This window comes from Anas acuta, chromosome 26 (genome assembly GCF_963932015.1).
Source record: "Anas acuta chromosome 26, bAnaAcu1.1, whole genome shotgun sequence".
In the NCBI taxonomy this organism is placed as follows: domain Eukaryota; kingdom Metazoa; phylum Chordata; class Aves; order Anseriformes; family Anatidae; genus Anas; species Anas acuta.
The window spans coordinates 3,942,394-3,968,422 of NC_089004.1; the positions used below are offsets into that span (position 1 = coordinate 3,942,394).

At 46.1% G+C, this 26,029-nt stretch overlaps 1 protein-coding gene across 5 annotated transcripts; it reads right to left on the reverse strand.

The window, feature by feature from the left end:
• Positions 1-100: 100 nt before the first annotated feature.
• MED26 (mediator complex subunit 26) lies at positions 101-25,997 on the reverse strand. 5 transcript variants are annotated; one of them, XM_068661700.1, is made up of 3 exons: positions 25,209-25,997; positions 6,193-6,267; positions 101-4,419 (listed from the first exon to the last, which is right to left on the reverse strand). In XM_068661700.1, the coding sequence occupies exons 1-3, from the start codon at positions 25,230-25,232 to the stop codon at positions 2,725-2,727; spliced, it is 1,794 nt and encodes a 597-aa protein (XP_068517801.1). In that variant the 5' UTR covers positions 25,233-25,997; the 3' UTR covers positions 101-2,724. The 5 variants fall into 5 exon arrangements, with proteins under 5 accessions (XP_068517801.1, XP_068517800.1, XP_068517803.1 ...); XM_068661699.1 differs by lacking the exon at positions 25,209-25,997 and adding an exon at positions 23,289-23,717; XM_068661702.1 differs by lacking the exon at positions 25,209-25,997 and adding an exon at positions 22,575-23,255.
• Between the last annotated feature and the right edge of the window lie 32 nt (positions 25,998-26,029).

Here is a 26,029-nt window from a genome sequence, read left to right on the forward strand (position 1 = left end):
ATTAAGATTTTAGGACTAGAAGAATAAAGCCTGTAAAGCAGGTCAGAGAATCCAGTAGCAGAGAAACTGAGTTCATGCAAAAATGAGAGTACACAGCAGATAACGCACATGGTAAACTTCATTTGAACTTGTTTACAAAATTGACAAAAAAATCACCTTGTAAACTTATTCACATTTTTTTGGAGCTCACAGAACTGGTTATACTAGCATGCTGAAATAAAGATTGTCAAGCCTCATCTCACCCTGGATCATATCCAAGTGAGTTGACCCTTACAGCAGAAACAAACTAGGTACGTAACAAGATTTAAAGCTTGCATTGTGAGTGAATTTCTCTAGCGATTTTGTACCACTAGGGAAAGGGCTGGGTCCAATACCTGAAGCTCCCTCAAGCAAAGTGAGCATCAGCATGGTCAGTTTGCTGCCGAGAGCCCTAAATAATTTAAGAGCAGTGATGAACTTACGGCATCACTTGACTGAGCGAGGCCCTCGTGGACCATGGGTTGCAGCAGAAATGTAAGCAATGGAAAGAAAGATGGTTTTTATAAAGTGTGCTTTGTCATTTCCTGAAATTTGCCCCATATTCAAAGGCCTCAAAAGAGCACAGACCCTGTTCCTATATAAGACCATTCAAGGAAAGAGGGAGAAGGGGCGGGGGAGGGGAATAGAGTAAGATGTACATTTTTTTTTCTTTTTATATTTAAAACAAAATAAGCATTTTGCAAAATGGTCATCTTTTTAGCCCTCTACCATCAAATCTACCTTTCTGAGTTGCAAGATAACTTTCTGAAACTCCACAACACACTGCCTGACCTCATCAACTGTAGAAGGATAAAATGGAAGTAAACTGAAAATATACTTGGAAACATTTTTGGTAACCACTTTTTCAGGATAGGAGATTTCACGCAGACCTCAGATTAAAGAAATGGAAGCAAACAGACATCAGTAACGTTTCTGAGACACCCACACATTTCAATACCGGTCAAATCACAAAAGCAGTAGGTTTTAACAAGAATGACTTCAAAATAAACCAAACATTTTCAGTTGTATTCCATGGAACAAACCACCCTAATGTATACCTGGTGAGGAACACCTTTTTAAGATCATGATTTGACATCAAAGAGCTTGACTTTGCTCTCAAAGGCAGCAGAACTACTGATGCCAAGGCTCTTCCACAGAGGTGAGATCCAGCACAGATGAGTTAACATCACTAAACCTAGAAACGTTTTTGGTATTGTGTCCCCTCCCCTTTTCCCCTGGACAGAAGCCCAGTACCAGGGACTGTAGAAAACAACTAGTCCCAAACGTTAAAGCAATTACAGTTAATAAAAATTCTTAGCTTTCTATACTGAATTAGGCTGCTTTAGAAATAATTTTTAACAATTAGGAATAATATATTACAAAATTACTCAGAAAAGATGAACTACGATCTTTTTAGACTTTGAGGTACGTTAACGGTAATTGGGTTATCAGTCTCTAAACCCTGGATGCAACCAGAGTTTAAAAAAAATCCAACCTGTGCGACTGAATACCACCAATATACTTGGAAGACATCTTATATATCCCTAACAGCCAGCTGCTTTTGACAAAGTCAGATGGGATTCAGCTTCGCCACACTGCTCCAATGGATTCGCAGTTAGTTTGAATCGAGCAAACTTCTAAAAATAAATTAGTTCAGTATAAATAATTCACAAACTGCTTTGTGCAAATTTTTTTTATTTCCACATTTATATCACAATGTGTCCACTTAAAGGACCAAATAGCAAAGTTGCTCCCTTCTGCATCCCAAGAACACAGAAGTCTAGTTACTGTACATTCACTAAGGCTCTTTGTTTTTGCAAATTGCGTTTATGATGGATATCCATAAGGCAAACAATATCTAAAGGAATGGTAACAAGTATATTTCCAGCATACAAACAGGCTTCCTTTTTCCCTCTCACAGTACAGTTACAAACTCGTAGCACCCTCATTACATTTAGATTCTAGAAAAGGTGATTTTCTTTTTTTTTTTTTTTTCCTAGAAGTTTGCAGGAAGGGAAAAGGAGGAAAAATATTTGGCTGGTGGTGGTGGGATCAAAAATATCATTAAACATCTAGTTTTTGCAGCATTTCTCAGAGACTGGATTTAAACTGAAACCAGACTAAAATATGTGGATGCCTATGGAATGTTGAGCTGAAGCTGGTTGCCCAGCCTGCAGTGCAACACCTGCTGTTTAAAACCCAATCTCCGTACCACATGACTTTAAAAACGCAATCATGTTCAGAGATGTGATACAAATAAAACTACAGTTTTTGCACATTGTCTCTCGAATATCTCACTGCCAAATAAAAACCCAAATCAAGTCAAATAAATAGATGCATATTTTGTTAAGGTAACTTCCACAATTTTCTCTGTACCTGCCTGTAATAAGATTCCGGCATTCAGAAAGTGCTGGAAATCATCTTCACTTCTTGGGGACTAACACTTTTTTATAGCTGGCTCGCTATAGAGTTTTGAACTCAGTTTATCAACCTTCGTATGCCTTCCTTTGCAATTGTTAGTAAACTGGTAGCAGCATTTCACAAAAGGAGAATTTAAAGGAAAGAGCTGTCAATACCCAGCTCCCTCTCACCCTCTGCTCGTTGGGCCTGTTTGTCCAGGACAGGAGGCTTTCTCCGTGTTTAAGTGGCATAGTGTCTGCCATTTTTGCTAACTGCAGATGTAAAAGCATTTTAGCAAAACTGAACTCAGTCTAGGCAGACATAAGGCAGGATGTTCAATCTACCATCATCCCCGTGTGGATCTAAAGATATGCACTGTGTCCAATCATACCAGTTACCCTGTGTATCATAACAACCGTTCACGCCTGGCCAGTTATGTTCACGTATTCTGTCGAGATCATCACTTGTGACCTCCCTTGTGACCCCAGGCAAGTCTGTAGGTTTGCTGTTAGGAGCTAGAACATGAGTCTTTCTAGCCTCTTTTCTAGTGCTTTCCTCCTGCTTTAAATATTCAGACATGAAGTAGTGAGCTCCTGGAGTCTGTACTCCTGATGAAGACAGCAAGCTACTCTGTCTGTTTAAATATGACTGAATTATTTCATTTCTGGATAATTCTTTCCAGTTCGTTTGTTCAAAAGGGCTTTGCAGGTTAGGTTTTTGCTCCTGCTTTTCCGTTTCTGTCCTGTGCTGTTCAGTAAGTGCAGGGATTTCTACCTGCAAAGGATCTTTCTGTGTTAAAGGTTTTATCTGTCCTGTCATGGGATCAAAAGTGAGTTTTCTCTCTTTTAATCTCACAGGTTTCACACCCCCTTCTGTCACGTGCCCGTCCAAGTTGACTGTATAGTCTCTAGGTCGGTACCTTTTCTTCTTTTTACTATCTGAACCTGAAGCAGCATCATCACTGTCCATTTTTGAAGTGTCCTGTGAAAAGCCCATGTGTGGCGTGAGAGATTCCCCGGGATGGGAGCTGGTTTTGCAGCTGGGAGATGTGTGCTGTTGAAGCGTCCCTGCTGTATGCCTGTGCTGGCTTTCAGAAGGTACCTGCTGCTCCTGCCAGTGCTGAGATACCTCAGTTACTGATTGCTGAGGGAACTCCAGTCTTTTTGCTGGCATAGGAGGTGTTGATGGTTGCATCAAGGATGGTGGCGGTGATGGCACCTGTGCAGTATCTAAGAACTGAGACCTTTGAGATGGACTAGGCATTGAATCCTTTGGTGAGTACGTAGTATGCTGCCGAGCAAAAGTATCATGCCTGACATTTCTAGGGCTAAACGAGGAACAGCGAGGACTCTTAGGTTGGTGCGGTCCTGTGGTTTCTTCTGATTTATCATGCTGCTGAAGCACTGCAGTCTTTAATAACGAGGAAGTGCTTGAAGGTTTTACAAGTCCCGGAGAACTGGTGTGAGGTTTTACAGCATTTACTGGAATCTTATTGTGTTTATCATTTTCACTGAGTTCTGTCCTGCTGCTTTCAGGCCCTGCGTGTAGATTTACATCTACAGGACTAGGAAAATTTTCAGGACTACCTCCAATTCCATTCGTTGGAGGGGGTGAAGAGTTTTGTAATACTTCATGACTAGCTTTGGAGACTTTTGGGGGAGGAGGGCCCTGATGCCCATCCCTGTGTTCACCTTTCCTTTTCCGATTTCCCAATTTCTCTGGTTTTGGAGAATTTAGTTTCTGTATGTCATTCCTGCTTTTCAATTCACTGATTGGCTTGGATCCAGCCACGGCAGGAAGTGGTGCTTCTGGTTTGCAGTTGTGAGCACCTCCATTTGCTGATCCAGGTGGATTCGGCAACCCTCTTGGCACCGGTTCATTCTGGGTTACAGGTTCTATCAACTTTTGCCAATTCCGCAACAATTTCTTGGCACGTTTGGCAAGTTCCTCATTGGATGTCTTCTTCCTCACCTCATTGATAAGCCTCCCAAGTCTTGTTTCCTAGAAAAAAATAAAAGTTCTTTTAAAAACAGGTATTATTCTAAACAAAATTCCAACTCCACTTTGTAAGTAAGTTTCTGCTTTTTAATGCTGACCCTAAGAAATACCTAGTATAAAATAATTAAGGTTTAAGAGCTGAATGAGCCTTTTTGGAAGGATTAACCCACTTGGTCCAGCGTTCTGCCACACAGAATGAAACCCACTGTGGGTTTTAAGCCATCCTTTCTTTCTCCCCTGGCTAAAGCACCAGGGTCACTCGCTGTGAAAAACATCAGAATGGAATTCTTAATAAGCAGGAATCTTGAGAATATAGGTGAAAGCTCAGATTTGAGGTGAACTGCAGTACCCAAGGCAGAAAAGGTGCATTTATTACAGTGAAACTGAGACCTGCAGAAAAAGGCATGAGGAGAAAATCCAGAATCTTTGCCTGTTACAGTAACACATTGAAAGTACAAAACTCCATTTCCCAAATCTGACTGCCAGGGTGTGGTCTATGTCCTGTCTTCTTCCTTCATGCCCTCCCCCTTCACTCCTGGTAGCTCGAAAAGGTACTGAAGATCAACTTAAAGAGGCTTTTCTAGGATGCCCCAACACAGTTCTGCAATGGGAAGTGTTTGTGCCCAAAGAACACTTGAAAACAAAGAATTCCACAAGTTGGATTACTTAAGAGCAGCACTTCAAAGGAAGACAGAGTGGATTTTGTGAGAAATATGCAACACGTGATACGTATGTTGAAATACAACTAGAGTTGACAAAAATCTAAACAGGTTTCAACATCTCCAGTTGGAAAAAATCATCTTGGTTTTGCACCTAGGACTAGCTGTGTGATTCCCACATGGAATGCATTTCCAAAGCATTTGGTCCTTTATAAATGCAAAGGTAAACCCCTGGCACAACACAATGCTTTGTGTACTGTAATACATCAGAATCTCAGTTGTTTTGAGCTTTGTTCATTCTGAGATTTGTCTCCCATGTGGCAGCACAGAGAGCACTTAGCACTTACCATCTAAGGCTCACAATTATTTCACAGTAGTTGTATTTTTGAGTATCATGATCCGCATTTCACAGTAATTATTTGCCTTGTCACTGTGTTCAGTACTCACTAACAGCTGATCCTGCGGTGCTGACTACTTACAGCATCAGATATCTCAAATCATCCTATAGCTACCTGAGTCTAGGGAAAACAGTCAAAGGTTATAAAAAAACAATAATTAAAAGCAATTTCATGATAAAGATTGAAAACCTTTTTATAATTTAGCCATAGAAGCATCTTTGGGCTCTGTATTTAAAAGTGACCAGAGACACTGCAGTCGCTATCCCAGCTGGTACTTCAAGTTTTAATACATCTAATCTCACCACGGAGATTCAGGCATTGAAACATGCTGGACTAAATTTAAGATTAATTTTACAGAACATTGCTTTCCTATTTCAGATTCATTGCTTTGTCACCAAACAACTACAAAGGTGACCAGTAGCTCAACAAGAAGAGTGATGATGAATGCAAAGAATTAACAAGTAGCAAGTAACGATTAATGTAGTGCCTTATACAAATAGGAACCAGGCTACCCAGAACACTGATCTGAATCCAGAAAGAACCACTGTGTACACACTGAGATGTCAGAAGCAGCATGAGAGGGACAAAATAATATCTTAATTGTGAATCCTTTGCAATCAATCTATTGTTTCAGGAAAAGCTCTTATGGAAATGAGACGGGCTGAGAAAGTCCTTTTATGCACACAAGAAAACCAAGTGGCATTCAGATGGTGACATACCTCAAGTGCCTCTTTGGTAATGGGATATTTCTCCAGGCTGGAGATCACTTCCAGCACTGCCACCATGTTATGGATCTGCAACAAGGAAGAAAAAGTCACTTCATGTTTCACGTACATCTTAATTATCAAATGTACTTTAAGACCTTCCACTTTATAATTGCTGGAAACATTAATCACAAAATTGCTATCACACTGTCTGGCTTTAGGGAGCTGATTGTTCGAAGAATAGGGACAAGGACACTTTCCTGACCTAGTTGGAAACTGAAGGAGCTGTAACACACACACACTTACATAAAACTAAATGAAATCGTAGCAGTAAAACCAGTGTGCGAATTAGCAAAGTTCTGAGACCCGACTTCAGGTATTAGTTAATTGTCCTAACTGGGAACATAAATGCCAAGTGAACAGAGTAACCAGTGAAATCAGAAATGCAGCATTTATTCTGCTTTAGATTTACACAAGTCACTGCTGACTAATTTTGCTCAGCACACTGGTGCTTCCTGGAGCTACACCAAGTGTCTAAAGGCCTAGGTACAAAGTACTCAAAGTCTCAAACCAGCTGAAGCAAGCTCAGTGCCCAGTAGGTGTCCTCAGCCAGTCGCCCAGCACCAGACAAACCAGGCATGGGAGCCAGCCCCGGCTCCGAGCAGCCACCTTAGGAACTGTCAGCATTCTGGAATTACACTTCCTGACATGTAACACTGAGGAGCAACTTCAGAAATTTGCTTTATACTCCTTTAATGTATCAGATCTTCTTTCTGACGGGCTTTGCTGCAACATTTCCGTATGCACAAGTCCCTCCCAAAGGCAGCTGCCACAATCTGTAGATGTTAAACACGAGCGTGATTTTAATAACTCCTCTGTGAACGCTCAGACTACAAGGGATCCAAATTTCCATGACCTGATACTAACAGCACCGAAAACTGGAATTTCTAATTCACCTTTGTAGATGGATTTAAAAGATAAGCGGAGGAAAACTTGAATCACCGAGCCTCGTTTATTGCTTAACTGCGTTTGTGACTCAACTGGACACAAACTGCAGCCGAGGAAAATCACGCAGCCAGGAGCTGTGCGGGGATCCCACGTTCACCCCACGTCTTACCCGAGCACAGGCAGGCAGCCCGGCTCTCCCCACACCACTGCAAGGTTCTTCGTGTTAAGGAGAACATGAGTTTGTAAGACTCGGCTTTTTCCAACTCATTTCTGCCCTTTTATAAAGTCACAAAAAAAAGCAGGACTGCTTTAGGTTGATGACACATGGATAAAGCTGCAATGAAACAGTTTGCCTGGTTTTCAGAGTAACTTTTATCAAGTTTAAGTTTAAATCTATATAGGTTTGGAGTGACTGTAACTCAGGCTGTAAAATCTTTTTCATGCTAAAGACGAATTACATTGTCACGATTCTTTCTTTGCTGAACTGCCATGCCTCTGCAGACAGTTAAAGCCCCACCATCTGAGGCAGGCTGATGTTTTAAAGCACCATTTATTTTTATTTTTATTTTATTTATTTATTTATTTATTTTTAAGTATTTTGGTATTTAGTATTTTATTTCAGCGCATTGACTTTCTTCATGTTTTGATCCTTGCACCCCTCACTGCCCAAGAAGGAGAATTTAGCACCACAGTTTAAGTAATACATAATTCACCCCCCTTTTTTTCCTTCCAAAGTTTCTAGATCTGGAGCACTCAGAATAGCGAATGTTTAATTCTGGGAGTTTCCAGACAAACATTTTTAGAGTTGCAAAACATGATACTCTCAACATGTTTTACGCTTAGAGTTACCTAGGCACAAGGAATCACTGTTTATTGTGCACATCAATAGCTGGTACAATTATTTTTGCAGTTACTGGTAATCCCCAAATATTCATTACCTACGTGACAAACCGATGGCAAAAAAAGGATCATTAGCCTATCAGAAGGTCAAGATGGGGAAAGCGATATGCTCATATATATATACACACACCTACAGAAAGATGAAACTGGTCAGGGAATTTCCAGCAACAGCTTTGCCTTTGTTTTAAAATACCCAAAGACACACATATGGCTGCCCCAAATGCTAAATCACCTCCCAGAGGCCAGGTCTGTACCAGAAGTGCTAGCTGCTAGGTTGTTGCTGCAGTCCCATCCTCTGACAGAGGCATGGTACCAATTAGGAGAGCAAAAGCAGCCTCACACCACCGGGTCTGTGCTGATCGCTCAGCTCCTAGCAGAGCACAAGACACCGGCCTCAGACTCTTCACGCACTCGTGGGCAACTGCAAGCACCCAGCCACACTGAAGCCATCGCTGCAAGGAGCACGAACACTCAAACTGCAAGTAGCTTCTCCTATTTTTCCTTCTTATGACCTTCAGGAAAGCCTGGTTCTCTTAAAAAAATAATTCAGGCAGGTTCAACAACTTCTCCACCCTTCTCCAGTAGTTTTGAGCTCTTATCTTGAAATGCTTTACCCAAACTGGCACAAAAGGTTTATCATAAAAATCATTTTTACCTGCTTCAAAATAATATAGACTATGAAATCTCTTGTTGTATAGTTAAACACTATGATGAAAGCAAGACGACCTCTCCAAAAGGCCTCAAGTATCATCTTTGAGACGAAGGCACCTATTTTGGTAACAGCAGTACATCAGTATCGCACAGCAGGGTCTTTACCTTAAACCAGCTGTTACTGGCTGCATAAAAATCATAAATTGTCACGTAACTGACAAGAGAACAAAGCTGTAAAAGCTACCAGGATGTCCTATTTCGAGCAGCAACGACCATTTATTAGTGCAAGCTGCTATTAGAAATGCTTCTTGGCTACGCAGCGGACAGGCGAAGGAACATACAGCACAGTGGGACAAGGGAGTTTGGCAACTTCTCCTCCAACACTGTAAGAGCACAATTGCATAACTCGGTCTCTCAAACTTGCACATCATTTTAGTTTCTTTTTGCCGTTGTCTACTTCTGCTGCAACCCACTACAACCGCCCCAAAACAAGAAGTACCACGAAGCAGCCCCAGGACCTTGTTCGTATTCAGGACCCTGCAGAAAACAACCGAGAGGAATTCAAACTGCACTTCAGCTCGTCCCATGCTGCTCCCATGGTGTGAAGACCGACTGGCACACAGGCTGATTCACTCCAAATTGTACTGGAGAACATCTGCTTCGAGTCATCTACAATAATCCTTTCCAGCCAACCCTAATGACAGTCACAGAAAACAAATCTTATTTATTCCATGCAAGCCTCCTGAAGTCATTCAGCCGTACTCCGGAGCTCGCTACTGGGATCTCAGATGTTTTCCAAGTTCAGCAGTAAATGTTTTTATTTTTACTACAGCCCCAGACAAAAGCACGGGGTTCTGAACTCGGTGCAAAAGATCAGAGAGCTCAATTTCTCTTCTTTAATTGCCATCTTAATCCTGTTTTCGCTTTTCTCCGTCGTGAGCAGTTCAGTAACTGACTTCGGGGTAAGTGCTATGTGGTGGTTTAAAGGGCTGAGAAGTTTTTTTTGGGTTTGGTGTGCTCAGCACGCAGCTGCTCCCTGCCGCCTCCTTCCTGGGCAGCTTTGCAGGCAGCAGCAAACCAAGCGGCTGCGCACGAGCTGGCGTCACCGCTTCCACGTGCTGGGGCTGCAGGAGGGCCAGGGAGAGCAAGCAGCCTGCTGGGGGGTTGTTACGCACCAGGCTCAGCTGCTGCGGTTCAGTTCCCTTCCTCCTGCACCCAGCACGGGGCGAGAGCCAGCTCAGTGCCTCTGCTCTCCCCCAGCACTGCGGCCCCACAGACGCTCGCCCCGCTGCTGCCCAAAGAACAACAGCCACAGAAATACAGACAAGGAGGACTGGGTATTTCCCTAGGGGAGGAAAGCCCAAGAGCTAAGCACAAAATTAAAAAAAATAAAATAAAAAATGCTGTGAAGCTGCTAACAGACTTCTGTCCTACTGGATTCTGGACAGAAAGGTTCTTCTTCGTAGTTATTTGCATGAAGTTCAAACAACAGCACTAAAAGACATCCTTTGGCACAGCATCATCATCCACACGGTCACGTTAGTACCTTCAGAAGTTTCTAAACGGTACTTAAACCAAAATCTGCAACACCTCGAGTCTATTCACTGAAACTTTTCCAAACAAAGTATAATGCTGTTATCTTCCTGAAATCACAGGTTGCAATAATCAATAATCTGACTCCGTTATAAGTATTTTGAACAGACTACACAAACACATCAGAAGATACTGGCTTTGAGAGGAGGTATTTGACATTATGCTACAATTTAGTTCTTCAGAATATGCTATCAATACTCAGTAGCTTGCTAGCTTCAAAAAAAATGCTTTGTTTAACGAATATCACAGAAATTCTTACAAAGGCATGCAAGAGAAGTGCAACTACGATGGACGACTCAACAGGTTTGTCTTTGATACTGGTATCAATTCAGATCTCTATCACCAAGTACTTGTTTTCTGTTTGCAATTAATATTCAAAATATTAAAAAATGGTCTGTCCAGAGGTTCACGGGGGCATTTGTACCATTGTTGTCTTCCCCATGCCCCTAGGACAGCAGCATTGTATTGAGAGTTACAAAAACTGTCATATCCACAGGTCACGTAAATCTTTAGGCTGGATAACGTTAAAGAAAATCCTAGATCCAAGGTCAATATTGCTGAAATTGCCAGGAAGGCAGAACCGGTCTGAATGCAGGTGTGGCAGCAGTACCACGAGGGATGCCTTCCACTCACGCTCGCTTTCCCCAGAGCAGCGTAGCTCTTACTTACATCTAAGCACCAATTCCTACCCCAGGCTGGGGTCTCTAATCAATACCAAATCCTGCTCACGGCAGTGTATTTGTATAAAAGCTACTTGATTGCATTATAATCCAAAACATGGAATAAGGAGTAAGAAGAAAAAGAGCTGCTAGTCACAGTAGGCTTTATTTAAACGCTGCGATGGAAATACAGTAGCACAGTGTTTATTTAGCACTTCATATAGGATGCATTGGATACCAGACATTAGCAAAATATAACAACCAGTAAACTATAATGCCATTTATTCAAAGATACAGACCAAACACACAGTCAGAATTCAGGTTACAATCTGCTGGTATTTAGATCAGTTCCCTTGCAACTGATCTATTAACAGTTTCCCCTACCCCCAACGTGGCATGGCATTGTCTAAAGATAGGGTACAGGAGATACTATTCACAGAAGTGACATACCAAAAAGATGACCACGCACTACTTCGCTCATAATTACCGAAAGTGTTTGAAAGTTACTTTGCATAAACAGAGTTCAAGTATTCCCTGGTATACAAAAGGTATTGTTAAAGGTGGAGGCGTGCTTCCTATTAAAGATCTGCTTTGCTAAATGCTGAACATGAATAGATTTATGCATTTTTGGGTTGATGACATCCCCTGAGAGCATCTTCTACAAGAGAGATTCACCGGGAGTCCACACTTTGAAAACCAATCAGAGATGTGTACCGCAAAACAGCAACAAGAAATATCCTTGGCTTCTAAGAACAGTCACAGGAGTGGTTATATACAGCAAGAACTTATCCTGACCTCTGGATTTAACATTTCCAGGTCTAACTGAAAGACTTAAAAGTCTGCATACATTTTATTCGTACTCAGCTTTTATTTAATGGTAAGGTAACGTTATCCAGATTCCTCCCCATGTACACTTTACAAAGCCAGGATCAGACAGGAGTTAGGTCAGACTCCAGCAAGATACCACATTGCAAAGACATCAGCAGACCTAAAACATTTTCCCTGTAGTGAGACACTTTAACCCTGTTACCTTTGGCAGTACGTACGCACATAAGTAAGGTGTATGGAGACTGGGACAGCCAAGGATCGAGAGGAGTTGGCCAGCAGGAGTGCTTGCCCCAGCCCTTTGGAGCAGCCTAGAGCCAAGCCACCAGCACCAGGGCTCCGTGACCTCCCTCAAGGGGGACACAAGACCCTCAGGTCTGACCCTGACACCACCGGGCAGCACCAACCACCCCCTGAAAGAAGAAACCATTGGTGGAGTCATTTAGAAGGTACACGAAGCAGTAGGATACGGATTAGGAAGACTCGCACCCGAAACAATCGGGTCACAGATCAACAGAGGCACGGGAGAGGTCTTTGTCTGCAGGAGGAAGTCTTGAAGGCAACTAGAAAACAGGATGGTACCACTTTGCTCCATTCACGTTTATTAATCAATAATTGGAAGACATTCTTATTACTACAAACAGGAATAATCGTCTGTCAACTTCACCACGCACTATGCAGCCTGCATGCTACGTCCTAAGACTTGTACCCTAGTGCCTACCCCTCAATTGCATACAAGAGATAGAAGATTTGCTGCAGCATGACACCCCGATGACTTCTTCCCCTCTCCCCACCAAAAAAAAAATTACAACAAAAACACCCACCCACCCCACAACCCACCCAAAACCACAAACCTGGGCAAAACGTTTTGGAGGAATGAGTTCATGAGCCTGATTTGAAAAGCCCAGCGACTGGGGTGAAGGTTGGTTACACAAAATGCCAGTAGCTGGGTGCACGTGCGGTACAGAGGGATAGGAACAGAGGAAGAATTGCTCACATTTGGTTGCCATTGGGCCAGCAGGGCAGAACACAGTGTCAACAGCATCTACCACGGCAAGATATTTCAGTCTTGTTGTCCGCAGTTCAAGAAGAATGTATACAACGAGGAGTTCAGAGGAGAGCAGTGATAAGGGGTTTTGAAAACACAGCTAACAAGAAAGAGTTGAAGTACTCAGCTCATAGAGTATTGGAAAAAACTAGGGAGGAGACGCACAAGGCTTGGTTTTAGCCTTCCTGTGCGTTATAGCCATCATAAGGAAAACGGTGATCAGTTGTCCTGTTTCAAACTAAGTCAATGAGCACAAAAACAACTCCTGATTATATCTGACGAACAAGCAGACAACTACCAATGCGCTCAAACAAGCTCCCAAATAGTTTCCACAGACACTACAGAGCTTTAAGAACAGACGAGACAACCTGGAAGGAGCTGTTTGACATAAGTGACGTTATTTCAGAGGCGGTGATGGACCACGTCACCTCCAGAGGGCCCTTCCAGCCCTGCGCCCCCGTGACACGCACCTGGCATTCCTGAATTCTGTCTCCCCGAAAGGATGCACGCAGTTAATTAATGAGATGAAGCAGTCTGTGGTATAAAGGACTTGTAAAATTCAGCAGCCTGCTGCCACCCGTGGCCCATGGCTCATCTTACCGTGCCGGACACAGGGCCAACGTCAGCCCGACACCACTCCGGCTGCCGACCACCACCACTTCAACCACTTCACACTCACCCAACACCTGAACAACACCTCAGAAACAGCACAGGCCTGCCAAAACGAAGAATTGATTTAACAAAACAATAACAACTACGGAGCTGTTTGGTTTGACCCAGCCCCGTGCATCCATTGCCTTCTAGTGCCAATACCAGAGAGCGCAACGAGGCCAGCTACAGATATATTTAACACTTTGTGGAACAACACCGTGTGTCTTATCAGAACCAGGCTCGTCAGGTGTTAAGCTGCACATCTAACGATCACAAAATAATGTAATGTGTCCACCTGGGTGCGATCACTACAGATCATTTCAGCACAATAAATAACACCCACAGAACACAGCATTAACACACGAGCCCTAAAGAAACCCAAACAAGCATCACACTGGTCCTGAGGACATCTAACCATGACACAGTATTGTTGTGTACACGATAACCCTTCCTCCTCTCCCTCTACCTGTACAGAACGTTTAACCAGATGAATCATGGTTGTTACTATTACAATACCTGAGCTGAAGTCCAAAATTATTGAAAAACTTGAAGAGCCATACAACCAGGTTGCTGTAAAACTCCAGTCACGCGAAGTGTCCTACTTCAGCAGGAGAGAAATGGGAGTTTGTTGACTATTCAGACAGAATACCACAAAACACACGGAAAACCCAGCCTTAAAGCACACTCCCTTTTATTTATAGTATTCTTGGTGCTTCCCATGGCGAGGAGCAACGCAGTCACTCGGCCCGAAGTCTGCACTTTGACTGCGGTTATTGGGGAAGGAGAAGTCAGGTGCCGTGCACCCAGCAGCTCCCCGCGTCACCCGAGCTGCCCGTCGTTATCTACCTGCGTTACCGTAAGGGCAAAGTCAGGCACTGAGCTAGATCACAAGAAGGACCCTTAAAGGTATCGCCCGGACAGAATCACTCTGCAGTCACCTGCTTCATCGTAACGCACCCTCGAGAACCAGCAGAGATTTCAAATTATGCAACCCACATTTACGGTCCTGATGAGAACGGCTTCAAAGGGTTAAGAGCTTTCTGAAATTCTTAAAAATTATGTTAGTTACCCATCCCATGAAATATCCACCTACAGCTGTTAACCTGAATGTAACACAGGAAAACCCTAAAATCACTAAGCGATACAAATTTTCACTCTTTTCGTAAAAAATAGACATCCCCCATCACTGTATCGAAGTACTTTTCAATGTAGCAGACCAATTTTATTCAAAATGCCAAGGAAGCTTCTCAAACAATCCCTTAAATGACAAGGGGTGTGAAGGTAAGAGCCTGTTGAATACACTGCATGGTGGGATTTATTAATTCATCGGACAGAAGGGCACGCAACGTGCTCGCATGACCGCTCGTGAGGTTTTAAGCATGGCGTGTTTGCTCACAAACCTGAGAAAAATACCCTTACAAACTGGGAAAGTTTTAACTCCCAAGTCTGGAGAGAAATAAGTCACTATCCTTTCAACAGCAATTACTAATACCGAATGTACATCAGTACACACTATAGAGAGGTTTTATGGAGACACCAAAAAAAGTGCAATCAATTTATCCTCAAATTATTGCTCACCAAATCCTAGACAAAACGCTGCTGCCAATCACCCATTTCCAAATACTTCCAGCACTCAACCTTTCATCTCCCAGCTCACAAATCAGCGGGCTGCTTGGCTGTAGGATCAGCACCACTCCGGGGCCAATCGCCCTGTGTGATCCTAACGGGACAGAAGGACTTGGCTCCGCTATCAGAATTTTATCTGTCCTTAAACAAACACTGCTCGGAAGCTGGAAGCTGGCCCTCACAAAGTTAGTTCAGTTATTTCCAACCTAGTAGCAGAAACCTTCCTGATTTCCACCTAAGAAAACCCCACTGAAGTCCAAGTAAGCTCCTTGAGTCTTAGACAGTCCAGCAAATACTACATACACTCACATTTCGATATACAAACTCATTATACGTGACAGTGCAGGCAAGGTTTTTCACAGTACAGCCACATTCTCAGTTGGCATGCTGATCTGCACACAAAGTACGGGCACCTCACCTTTTCAAATACATCCAAAACTTCCCCTCTTGAATCCTTTGCAGTCTCGCTATGCTCAGCTCTACTTGAGGGAAGCGTAGTTTCTCCAAGGATAAACTAACCAGATCCAAGCTTTAAGTTCCAGACACTTGGAGGTGTTCGGAGGCAGCCCTGAAGTTCGCTCATTTCAGACAAGCTGTGAATGTGTGTTACCACCTTGGGACAAGCTGCTGCTCCTCTACCTTCACAAGTGCTGCACTCCTGAAAGAAAGGTGAAGATCTACAGCGTAATCATGCAAATCAGCACACAGAGCATCACGAGAACAATAGGCTAGGAAGAAGCTGCACAGAAGTGCTGGCTATCAGTCTCAGATGAGATTCCCACCTCTGCACAATCATCTTTACAGCACAAAGTTTCAAAACACACCCAGCTGAGCGTGTTCCTAACTACTCCAGACAGGCTCGGACGTAGGATTCAGAGAACTTCTCTCCTCCCCAACAGCTAAGTTCGGAAACCACTTTGTTCAATCAAACAGAACTAATTACGTTTTCCTTCCAGTGATTCCCTCAATAGAAATTTCTACCGCCGACTGTTTGGACACGCTGGAAATTGTATACTTTGATATTAACAATCACACTTCAGCATGCACCACTGCCCCATGAAAGCCGTGCCCCAGAAAATGCTGCCGTGCTGTTCGGTTTAGCAGACTGTACCTCAAATTAAAGCAATTTGCTAGCACTTAAATATTGTTCCAAGCACCGAAAGCATGAATTACCTGCAGAAAAAAATAATTTAGCTGTTAGAATACTGAATAAACAAACCTGCAATTACATTAAGGTGAACGTGATGTACTTGCCTTTACCTTAAATATTTCTTTCCAGACCAGGCACCTCGGTGGGGCCACACCATACCGCGAGCTACGCAGACCGAAGAAAGTTTACTTGAAGTTTTATCACCACGCACAAAACAGCCAGACAGGGCAGCAGCAAAGCGTTATCAGCCAAAACAGATGTCTGTTTCATTTTTTTTAATTGTATTTATTTTTAACTCCAAATCTAATATAGCAGAGTAACTATGCCTTAGAAGAAGTACTTCTTAATTAGTATCCGATTTCCCCAGTAGGCAGAATCAACTCCTCCTCTTCCTATCCTGAAAATTATTACGGCTCCTGGAGAAATGAAACTCATTGCAGCTCCTTGAAGGAACTGGAAGAGGATCTCCACTCCCAGGGTACGGGGAGGAAGTGCTTCAGTTGCTCTGACACTGCTTCGATCAGGAGGTGAAGGTGTCAGAGTGACAGCACCGTTATGCCAAAAGCTGATACCAAAAACACCGGAGAGATGCAAGAGCCCACACCTGATACTCTCCTAACCCAGGCTCACCCTTAACTTGGTTCCCCAAAAGGTAACAGGACTGACAAATTCCAGTTTCTCTCCCCAGCCCAGACTTCAGAAACATGGGCTAAGCTGAGGGTCTTCATGTTTTATAAGCCCCAAATTGGGTCTCTGCCCACTCGGGAGCTCATGACAGCAAATATTTTCCCTCCCTCCCACCCACGGCAGTGCCAGGCTGCAGTGCCTTGGCAGCCGGAGCCGCTCACGCTGCCAGCCACTGCAGCTGCACCCTGCGGCCTCCCACCAGCTCCAGCACCCCCGGGACCCCCCTGCTCAGCTGCCTCAGGGCTCCCCACTCACCCAGGTTCTTTCAGTGCCAACCCAAAGTCCCAGTAAGGCTCACCCCGGGGTCCTGGGTACATTGGTGGCTGCAGGAACGCAGCTGCCTGCAGTCAGAGCTGCTTGAGAAACCACAGCCTCAGCTTCCCTGCTGCCTGGGAAGTTGGGTTCAGCGCATCTCTCCTCCTGGAAGGATGCACACCTTGCACATCAGCTGCTTTTTACACTCAGTGTTTCACCGTGACTGGGAGAAATTATTCCAGATGTTTACCCTACCTACAGAAAGTTGGCTCTTCTATTCAGTAAACTGCTCCATGGCTCCAAAAGGAACCTGTTACAGCCGTCTCCCTCCCCACACATCTTCCCCGAGAGACTTCAGTGTCCAAATCACAGAGTCCACACCTGCAGACAGATGCTTGCTGCAAAGCTTTGTTTGGGTTTAAACATCCCAAGCCTGTGCCACCCAGGGCTGCCACCACCCCACCCTCACCTCTCCTCACTTTGCAGTCCCCACCAACCTCTCTGTGCCAAAACCACCTCTCCTGAGCCACGAGGAGCCAGAGCCAGGCTGCCAGGTGAGCTCTGTGCAGGCAGAGCCGGGCCAGGTGGGCTCCATCGGCTGCCCCAACGTGAGGAAGGAGCAGGAGGAGGGGAAGAGGAAGGGGATCGGAGCCGCTCTGCCGCTGGGTGCAGCTCCGCTGGTAGCTCCAGCTTCTGTAAGCGTGCGAGTTTAAGCCAAGACAGTTTAATTTTGGTTTATTTGAAGCATTAGCCACTGCTGTAAAGTGGTTTACTCTCCAGTTGCAAAGCTCGCCCAGGAACTTCCCCCTGGACATCCAGAAGGAAGCTGCCCAGCTCTTCTCCCGGGCCCACGTGCCTGGCCATCGCGCTACTACAGCGCAACAACAACGCAGGAACAGCTCCAGACACCTCCAAACCACCCCAGAAAGACTCCACAAATGAAACTTGACCATCAGGCACCCGCTCTCATCTCAGAGCACGCTGACAGGCGCAGTTAACTCCTACGGTAACGCCTCCTCTTCCCTAGAGAAGGCAGCAGGGGAGCTTGAGGAAGTGAGCAGCACGCCGCTCCGTAGCCTCTGAACCTATTTAAGCACTTTAATACCCATTCCTGCTGCCACACCTGGGCCAGGACTACTCACAACACACAAGTTGCATCAGGTAATTGAGCAACATCAAAAACTACCAAGGAAAAAAAAAGTTATTTTCCTTTTCTTAGCCCAGATCAATCCCCGAGTTCGTTCCACCGCACGCTCCTGCAGCAGCACACGTACAAGAGGTGTAGGTAGCAGGAATAAGCAGTGGGTGTTATTTAAATTGTCACTGCCGCCAAAACAAACATTCAAATTACAGTTTAAGAACAAATGACTACTGCCATCATCAAGGAATTAACAATGGGAAGGAAATTTTGGGCATTCCCAGTGTTGGACCCCCCAACACAAACTCGCTGCGACTTTTGTTCCACTCCGATTCTGTCACAGCAGCCTCAAGCTTTGTGAGGGTGCTGCTGCGATGGGAACTGCAAACAAAAAGCTTGTAAGCACCCCAAAAAATCCTCTCCAGAAGTCACAGACTATACGGCCACCTGTGACAAGCTGCCCAGGACCAGCCAGGCAAGCTCTATCTCAGACCAGTTAAACCCAGGATCTACGTGAGCATCACTGGCACTGGTGGAATAAACTTCCAGCAAGCACAAAGGAAAACAAACCAAATTAGTTTGCAGGCTGTTTTGGTAAGGGACAGGGAGTAAAACCACAAGGCAAGGCCAAGAAACCAACAGTATCTCCACCCGCAAACCAACGAGTTAAGTGAACTCAGCTGTTGACAATACAGAGCATCAAAAACCTCATTTGTAGTTATTTCAAATTAGCAGGAGACTGACTACATTGGAACTTCGTACAGCTGGCACCAAATCCTTCTCTGGAACCCAGGACTGATGTGATAACCCCACTCCAGACTCTACACATCAGGGAACACCACAACCACCTGCTTGTTTCCCCACACACCTGAAACAATCAGCTGCCTCCACGCACAGGAGATTTGGGATTGCTCCTGGAAACAGGACGAGCTACAATAAAGAAGCAAGAAGTTGGGAGAGGTACAGCAGGTTCCAGTCTCGTTGCACACCGCAGCTTCCTGAAAACTGATAAGCTCATTAAGGGCCTCGCAGAAAAGGATAAAGCTAAAGGAAAAGCCATGCCTGGTCTACTTTCGCCCACACAGCACTTCCCTGCAGCTAGAGAAATTACCGAGACCCTCCCGAAGTGAAGTGCTGCCTTCCTTCCCCCCCCAACATTTATATTATTAGAGCGACGTCTGGCACCTTCTCCTGGAAGCTCTCCTTTTTCAAGTCAATTCTAGAATGTGGATTTATCACTGGTGATAGAGGCTTTGGTTTCTAGACTTTGGCAAAGCAATCAATACAGAGAACAGCCATAGGAGCATCCTTATGCAACTCACACGACAACTGGGAGACCACCCTGGGCCAACGCACTACTAAACCTAATACAACACCCAAACCAGTTTATTTTTTAATAATTCGGATCAGGGACATCTCCTGAAGGTCTGTGCAGCAAGGCCAACTGAGGTGCTGCACGCACGGCAACCTGATTTACAGCCAACACAATCCCCACCGTGAACATCCAGTGAGTTGTTACTCAAACCAAAGCCAGGTCTGCATCACGTAGCAGTATTAATGGCAAATAATTAAATTATTGTCTCATATTTAACACGTGGAGACTGCTACATATTCAGGACGAGGAACCATTTAATTGCAAGCGCAATTCTAAGAGCCAGTTGGAAGCGGCAGGCTTTCCCGCAGAGCAAAACCGAACCGATCTCATTATTCCTGACATCAGGTAACAAATTCCCCGAAGAGCACAGAGCACAATTTAACAAGGCAAAGGTGGAAGTGGTGGTTTCTCCGCACAGCGAACCTGAAGGGCAGCGTTGCTCCTACCAGAACCAAGGAAATCTCCTCTCTAAGACCTCACACAACCGCCACAGTAAGCATCGGACGCTTCTCCAGCTGGTGTTTCTCCCAGGAAAAGGATTTTCCTGCAGGGACATCACATCACAGGGGTGCTGACACCAACCTCTTCCCCCCGATACAAGTCGCAGTGCATTCCCGCTAACCCACAAGCTTTGGAAGGAAATCGATGTTGATTCTTAGTGTTTAAGTCACGCAGCAGTTTGCCCATATGTTTTTTTTTGATGTGAAAAGGCTGAATAAACGAAGACACCAACCCAGACATCCCGGGTGGCTTCCGAGATGATGTAATTTTTTTTTAAATAGCTTATTTCTTATAGGTCTCGTTTGAAATAGAGGTTACCCATGTAAATTGTGAAGCAAGTGCGCGAAACTAAGTTATAAATATATTCTGCAGCAATTACTAGAAGAGGTCTCAAGTGCTAAGTGCTTGTGTACAATTAAAGCATCGCTCCTGAGTCAGCACGGCTTGATGCAGCAGTTAAAGATGAACGATTGGCACAGAAGATGATTCCTCATAGCAAGCAGGTTCTGAAAACTTGGGAAAAGATTTTTTTGGTCAGTTAAACATGGAGAGGGATTTTTTTTTTCCCCTTAAGGCATGACCTCTGACTTATCTGAGATTTGTATGAACTCCAAAGACCATTAGAGGCACACTGCAGTGGGTATCCACATGGGTGGAGGGGATCGTAGTAGAGAACACATCAGGGAAGCTTAAACTGATTGTGGGGTACTATCAGATTAAGCTATAAAAGAACCGTAACCCCCTCCTCACCCTCACAAAACCAGACTGCACTTTCACGCATTTGGCAATATCCATGCAATTTTCACCCCTCCTCCTCCAGAAACACATGCACGCTCACACCAACAATTATATTGAAAATCCTGAAAGAAATCCAGGCCTCAAAGCTCGACTTTCTCGGTAAACAAGGAAGTCAATCACAATAATGAATACTCTAAGTTTGAATGCAACCACTTCTTTTAACAGAAGATTCTAAAAGCCAGAAGAAAGTAGCCACAATTTTCCATGAGCACCAAGAAGTGCTGCGGCTCCTACCTGCAGTGACTTCTTCCTGTGGGAAAACACCAGAACAGTTCCTTTGCCTCTACCCTGGGACTCAGACTGAATTCAAAATCTGCTTTTAAGCACGTTCAAAAGTCAGATTTTTTCTTCCCTTCACAGAAACGGTGTGACAGTTTTAGCTACTGTTCGCCATGTATTGTAAGTGCTTTGGAGAAAAAAATCTGAGCTCTAAGCCTGCACAATGAATCTCCACACCACCTCTGCTCTCATTCGAAGAAGAGGTTAAAATGGAAGACAGCCCCCTGCCTACAGGCGTTTCTGAACAATGGGCTGATTTTTCCGCCGCTAATTATTGCCCTGGATAAGTATCAAGTATGTAGAATTATAATTTAACATACATTACTCCTAAGCTTATGGGGCTACTGACCTGTAGGAAGCTCAGCAGAGCTGGGGCTGATGCTTGAACTTCCCCCTGCAGACAGCTGCCTGGTTGTTTCTGGTCCCTTGCATCACAACCAAGCTGCAAGCACTTCCACAGCAGAATGTATGGGGGAAAAGGAACCATATCCATCACAAAATGCACCTCCTAGCTGCTTAACTCCACACAGCCAGAGCACCAGAAGGAGGGTAACCCGTGCTGCCAGCAGTTTGGAAGTTAAGAGAAAGCAGAGACCTGTTGGAATTGTATTTATCTGGGTTGACACTTGGCCTCACCAAGTGAAAAATCTGCAACCAGAAGAAGAGAGCCCTGAGCAAACAGAATTCATGGACTGACATTTCAGCGAGAACCAAGTTAAAGTACTTCAAACTCAAACAACTCTGACATTTAAAAGCCCACAATTACCATGATAATTCATTACTGTTACTCCAACACGCGATATCGCCGCTCGTGACAAATGCACATCACAGCGGATTACTGAAGAAGTTACAAGGTCAGGGTGATTTTGGGTGATTTTTCTTCAGTTTTCACATTGCGTACAAGCTGCTCCAGAACGTTTCCAAATGGCAATAGCTTTATTAGCTACTACGAGACTGTGACATACATCTATTACAAAAAAATACTTATTCATGGAGAAGCAGGTACGAGTTTAATAGAGCCAAAACACCATTTTGTACACCCAGCCTCCTGGAACACCACGCACTCATGCAAACGCTCAGCCTGACGCACCCCTGGCTGCCCCCACGACAAACTGCAGATGGCCAGGCCAAACGCACCTTCACGTCCTGCTGCGGTGCCTGCTGAGCTAAGATCACAGAAATCTGACAGATTGCAGGCTGCGCAGCCCTCTCACCATGATAAACACCCGAGAACTGCTTTAAAACGCCAAAAAAATTTAAAAGGAGGATATAACGCTTAGGATAACTGCAGTGTATACGTGAAGGCCACTTACTGGTGAAACACACGCCGACTTCTGTGCTTACACTACATCCCAGAAGGAGCAGATAAGCTCATTAGCGCTCTGCAGGGAAGGATAAAAGCGAAGACCGAGGCTGCCCGGTGCTGGAGCAGCTCCAGAGCCCCGACTCCAACGTCGAAGCCCTCCGGGTGTCCCCCGAAACCCGGGGCCGCCTCCCCGGCCCGGTGACCGCGGCTGGAGGCAGCGGGGGGCTGAGGAACAGGTGGGCGCCCCCCGGCAGGTCCCGGCGGCGGCGGGAGCCCGGCCCAGAGCCCCCTGCAGGCCGCAGCCGAGCCGCGGCCTGGCGTCGGGAGGCCGCCGGGCCGCACGCCGCATGGCCGGGCACCTCCGGCCGGCCCCGGGGGTACCGGGAGGAGGCGGAACGCGGCGCAGCGAGGCCCTGTGGGGAGCCGGGGGAAGCCTCCGGTGCTCCCGCTGAGGAGAAGGAGGGGGACGAGGGAGGGCGCCGCCGGCAACCGGAGCCCCCCTGAGTGAGAGCAAGGCGCTGGGGAGCTCCCCGCTACCGCCCGCAGCGGAGGCTTCCGGTGCCCGGGAAGAGCCCGGCGGGAGGCGGCGGGGGAGCGGCCCCGGGGAGACCCTCGGGAGCGGAGGCGGCGGTGAGGGGAGCCCCGGGCCGGGCGGCCGCCGCCCGCCGTCTCCTCGCTGCCGGCTCCGGGAGCCGCCGGGCCCGGCCGAGGCCGTACTCACGTTGCTCTGCGGGTCGATGGCCTGCAGCAGCCGGTCCCTGATCTGCTGCGGGGAGGGGGCCGGAGCCGCTGTCATTGCCTGGGCGAAGCGGGGCGGCTGCGGCCGGGGCGGCGGCGGCGGGCGGGCGGCGGGGCCAGGCCGGGCCGGGGCGGCGGCGGCTCCTCACTCGCCGGCGGCGGCGGCGGCCTCTTCGGGGAGCCGGAGTCGCATGTTCGCTCCCCGCGAGGCGCGGGGGGTGGGAGCGGAAGGAGAAGAAGAAGAAGAGGCGGCAGCGGCGGAGCTCGGAGCGGGGACAGAACCGCGGCGGGCCGGGACCGGGCCGGGGCCCGCCTGCTCGGCTCCGCTCCGCTCCGTTCGGGGCCCAACTCAACTGTGGGCAGGAGCCAGCCCCGCGCAGGGCACCCTGGGACACGCCCGACGCCGTCACGCACGGCGCGCCCCTGACGTCCCGCCGCGCGCACCGCGCATGCGCGCCGGGAGGGAAGCTCATGGGGGGGGGAAAATGGGGGGGGGGAGCGCGGGCGCCCGCGGGGCTGAGGGGAGCGGGGCCGCGGCTCAGGGCGGCCGCCGGTCCCAGCGCCTCACGGGGAGTCCCCGCGGCTCCCAGCGGTAGCTCGAAGGCTGTGGGGGAGGCTCCGAGCGTCAGAGAGGCGCGACGGAGTTCTGAGGGGGGGGGGAAATGGATGAAATGTGGGGGAAACGCCCCGAATATGGGGGAGATTGAAACGCTGAGGGGAGATCTCGTGAACGGGTGTCTGAGGGGAGGGTGGCGGGAGGGTGGAGATGGTTTCTTTTCAGGTGGCCCCAGCGACAGGATGAGAGGCAACGGGCATAAAGTGAAGCCCTGGAGGTTCCAGCTCAATCTGAGGGGACAATTCTGTGCAGTGGGGGTGACAGCACCGGGACAGGCTGCCCAGGGGGGCTGTGGGGTCTCCTCTGGAGATTCAACCCCCTTCTGGACGCCCTCCTGTGCAACGTGCTCTGGTGATCTCCTGAAGTCCCCTCCAACCTCAACCATTCTGTGGTTCTGCAAAATGCCCAAAATGTGGAGGAAATCATAGAATCGTATGCCTGAAGAGCCTGGAGAGCAATCCCCAGGCAGCGCTGGGTGGCAGGGAAAGCCCTCCCAGCTTGGTTCAGCGAGTGGTTTAGGGCCAGCTGGAAAATGAAAAGGAACCGCCTGAAGTTCTGTGCCAGTTGAAAATCAACTTTCCTCATCTCACCAGTGTGCTCTCCCCATCTCTTCGCATGACCACTGCTTAGATATTAAAGGGTATACAGACATATGTGCAAAATCTGTAAATCTGTTTGTTTTGAGGCCTCGTTAGGGGTTATGAGGAAGGTAATGCAGTCTTTTTAGTTGTGAAATCTCAAATGTGTCCTTAAAGAAGTTATTTCCAATTCCAAACATACAAAAGACTAAGAAATAAAAGTTTTTGCTGACAGAACCTCACATTTTCGTTAGATTCATAAAAATGGGCAAGGCAACCCTTGTAATCTGCACAGGTATTAGCTGGGAAGATTTAACCCTACAAAAATTGAACAAATAGTTCTTTCTAAAGATGTATTTACCTTCCCACTTTTTCTCTCTGTAGATTCTGAAGAAGGTGCAATTAAAAAGTCAGGTTTTCAGAAGTGTGTAATACAAAATTGGATTTGGTACAAAAGCAGCTGTAACAAACAGCTTCCACTGAAAGCCATCCTCTATCACACAAAATAAGCAATCAGCCCAGCATTTAGATGTCCCAAAGCATATTAAGAGCAGCTTAAAACCAATTAGTTGTTTTTAAAGCACGTGCATAGGAGCTGAATGACAACTTTAAAACTTTTATTCTCTGGAAAAATTGAAATTGTGAGGCAGCAGCATGCTGTTAATCCATATTACCTAGTTAGAGCTATAAAACTGTCCGTATTCCTTACCAGTACAGCTTGGTCATCTTCCATTTCCCATATTCACCACGTGTCACTCTGAAAGCAGGTCATCTCTGCACAGGATCAACCATTTTTCGGAGTAAGAATTAAAACCCAGTCTGAAAATGAGCCCCGGGTGCTGCTCTGCTGACTGCAGGGGCCCTCTAGCGGCTTATGCACAATAGCAATTAAACCTCCCGCACCCCCACTCGTCTGCATTTCACTGAGGAAGACTCGGATTAATGACTATTTGGGAGAAAATGTTTCCAAAAATTACATAAAACACTAGATTTTGTTTAGATTTCCAAGGCAAGGTAGCATGCTACTCTTTTTGCTCATTAAAAAAAAAATAGAAAAAGGTTAAAATGAAAACCACTGAAATCACACACAAGACCTAGAAGAGGGTTCAATGTAACCTAGGATCTTAAATACTTCTCTGCAGTTCAAACCGTGCTTGTAGGATCCTTTTATCCATACATTCTTCTACATTCATTACTGCAAGGCATCTTCCCTTAAACTACCCCTCCTCAGAAGAAAGCTCAAAGGCTTCAGGTAATACAAAAGAGCCTCCCTGGAGTGAATTGCTTTAAGTGCACAACACTTGTGTCTGACTACCTGACTGCACCCAGATAAAATTCAAGGTATTTGTTGAAACCCAGGTGTTAAAACCATTTATACAAGGTCTACCTCCTCCTCAAGTCATGCAGCTTAAAAAAAATTGTGGCTGAGTAGATGCCTATAAGAGTTTGCAGTTTGTTTTTAAAAGATAACCAGCACCACACTCTCTTTATTCTGGTGAGGGACCGTTAGGGATGAAGAAGGCTAATTTA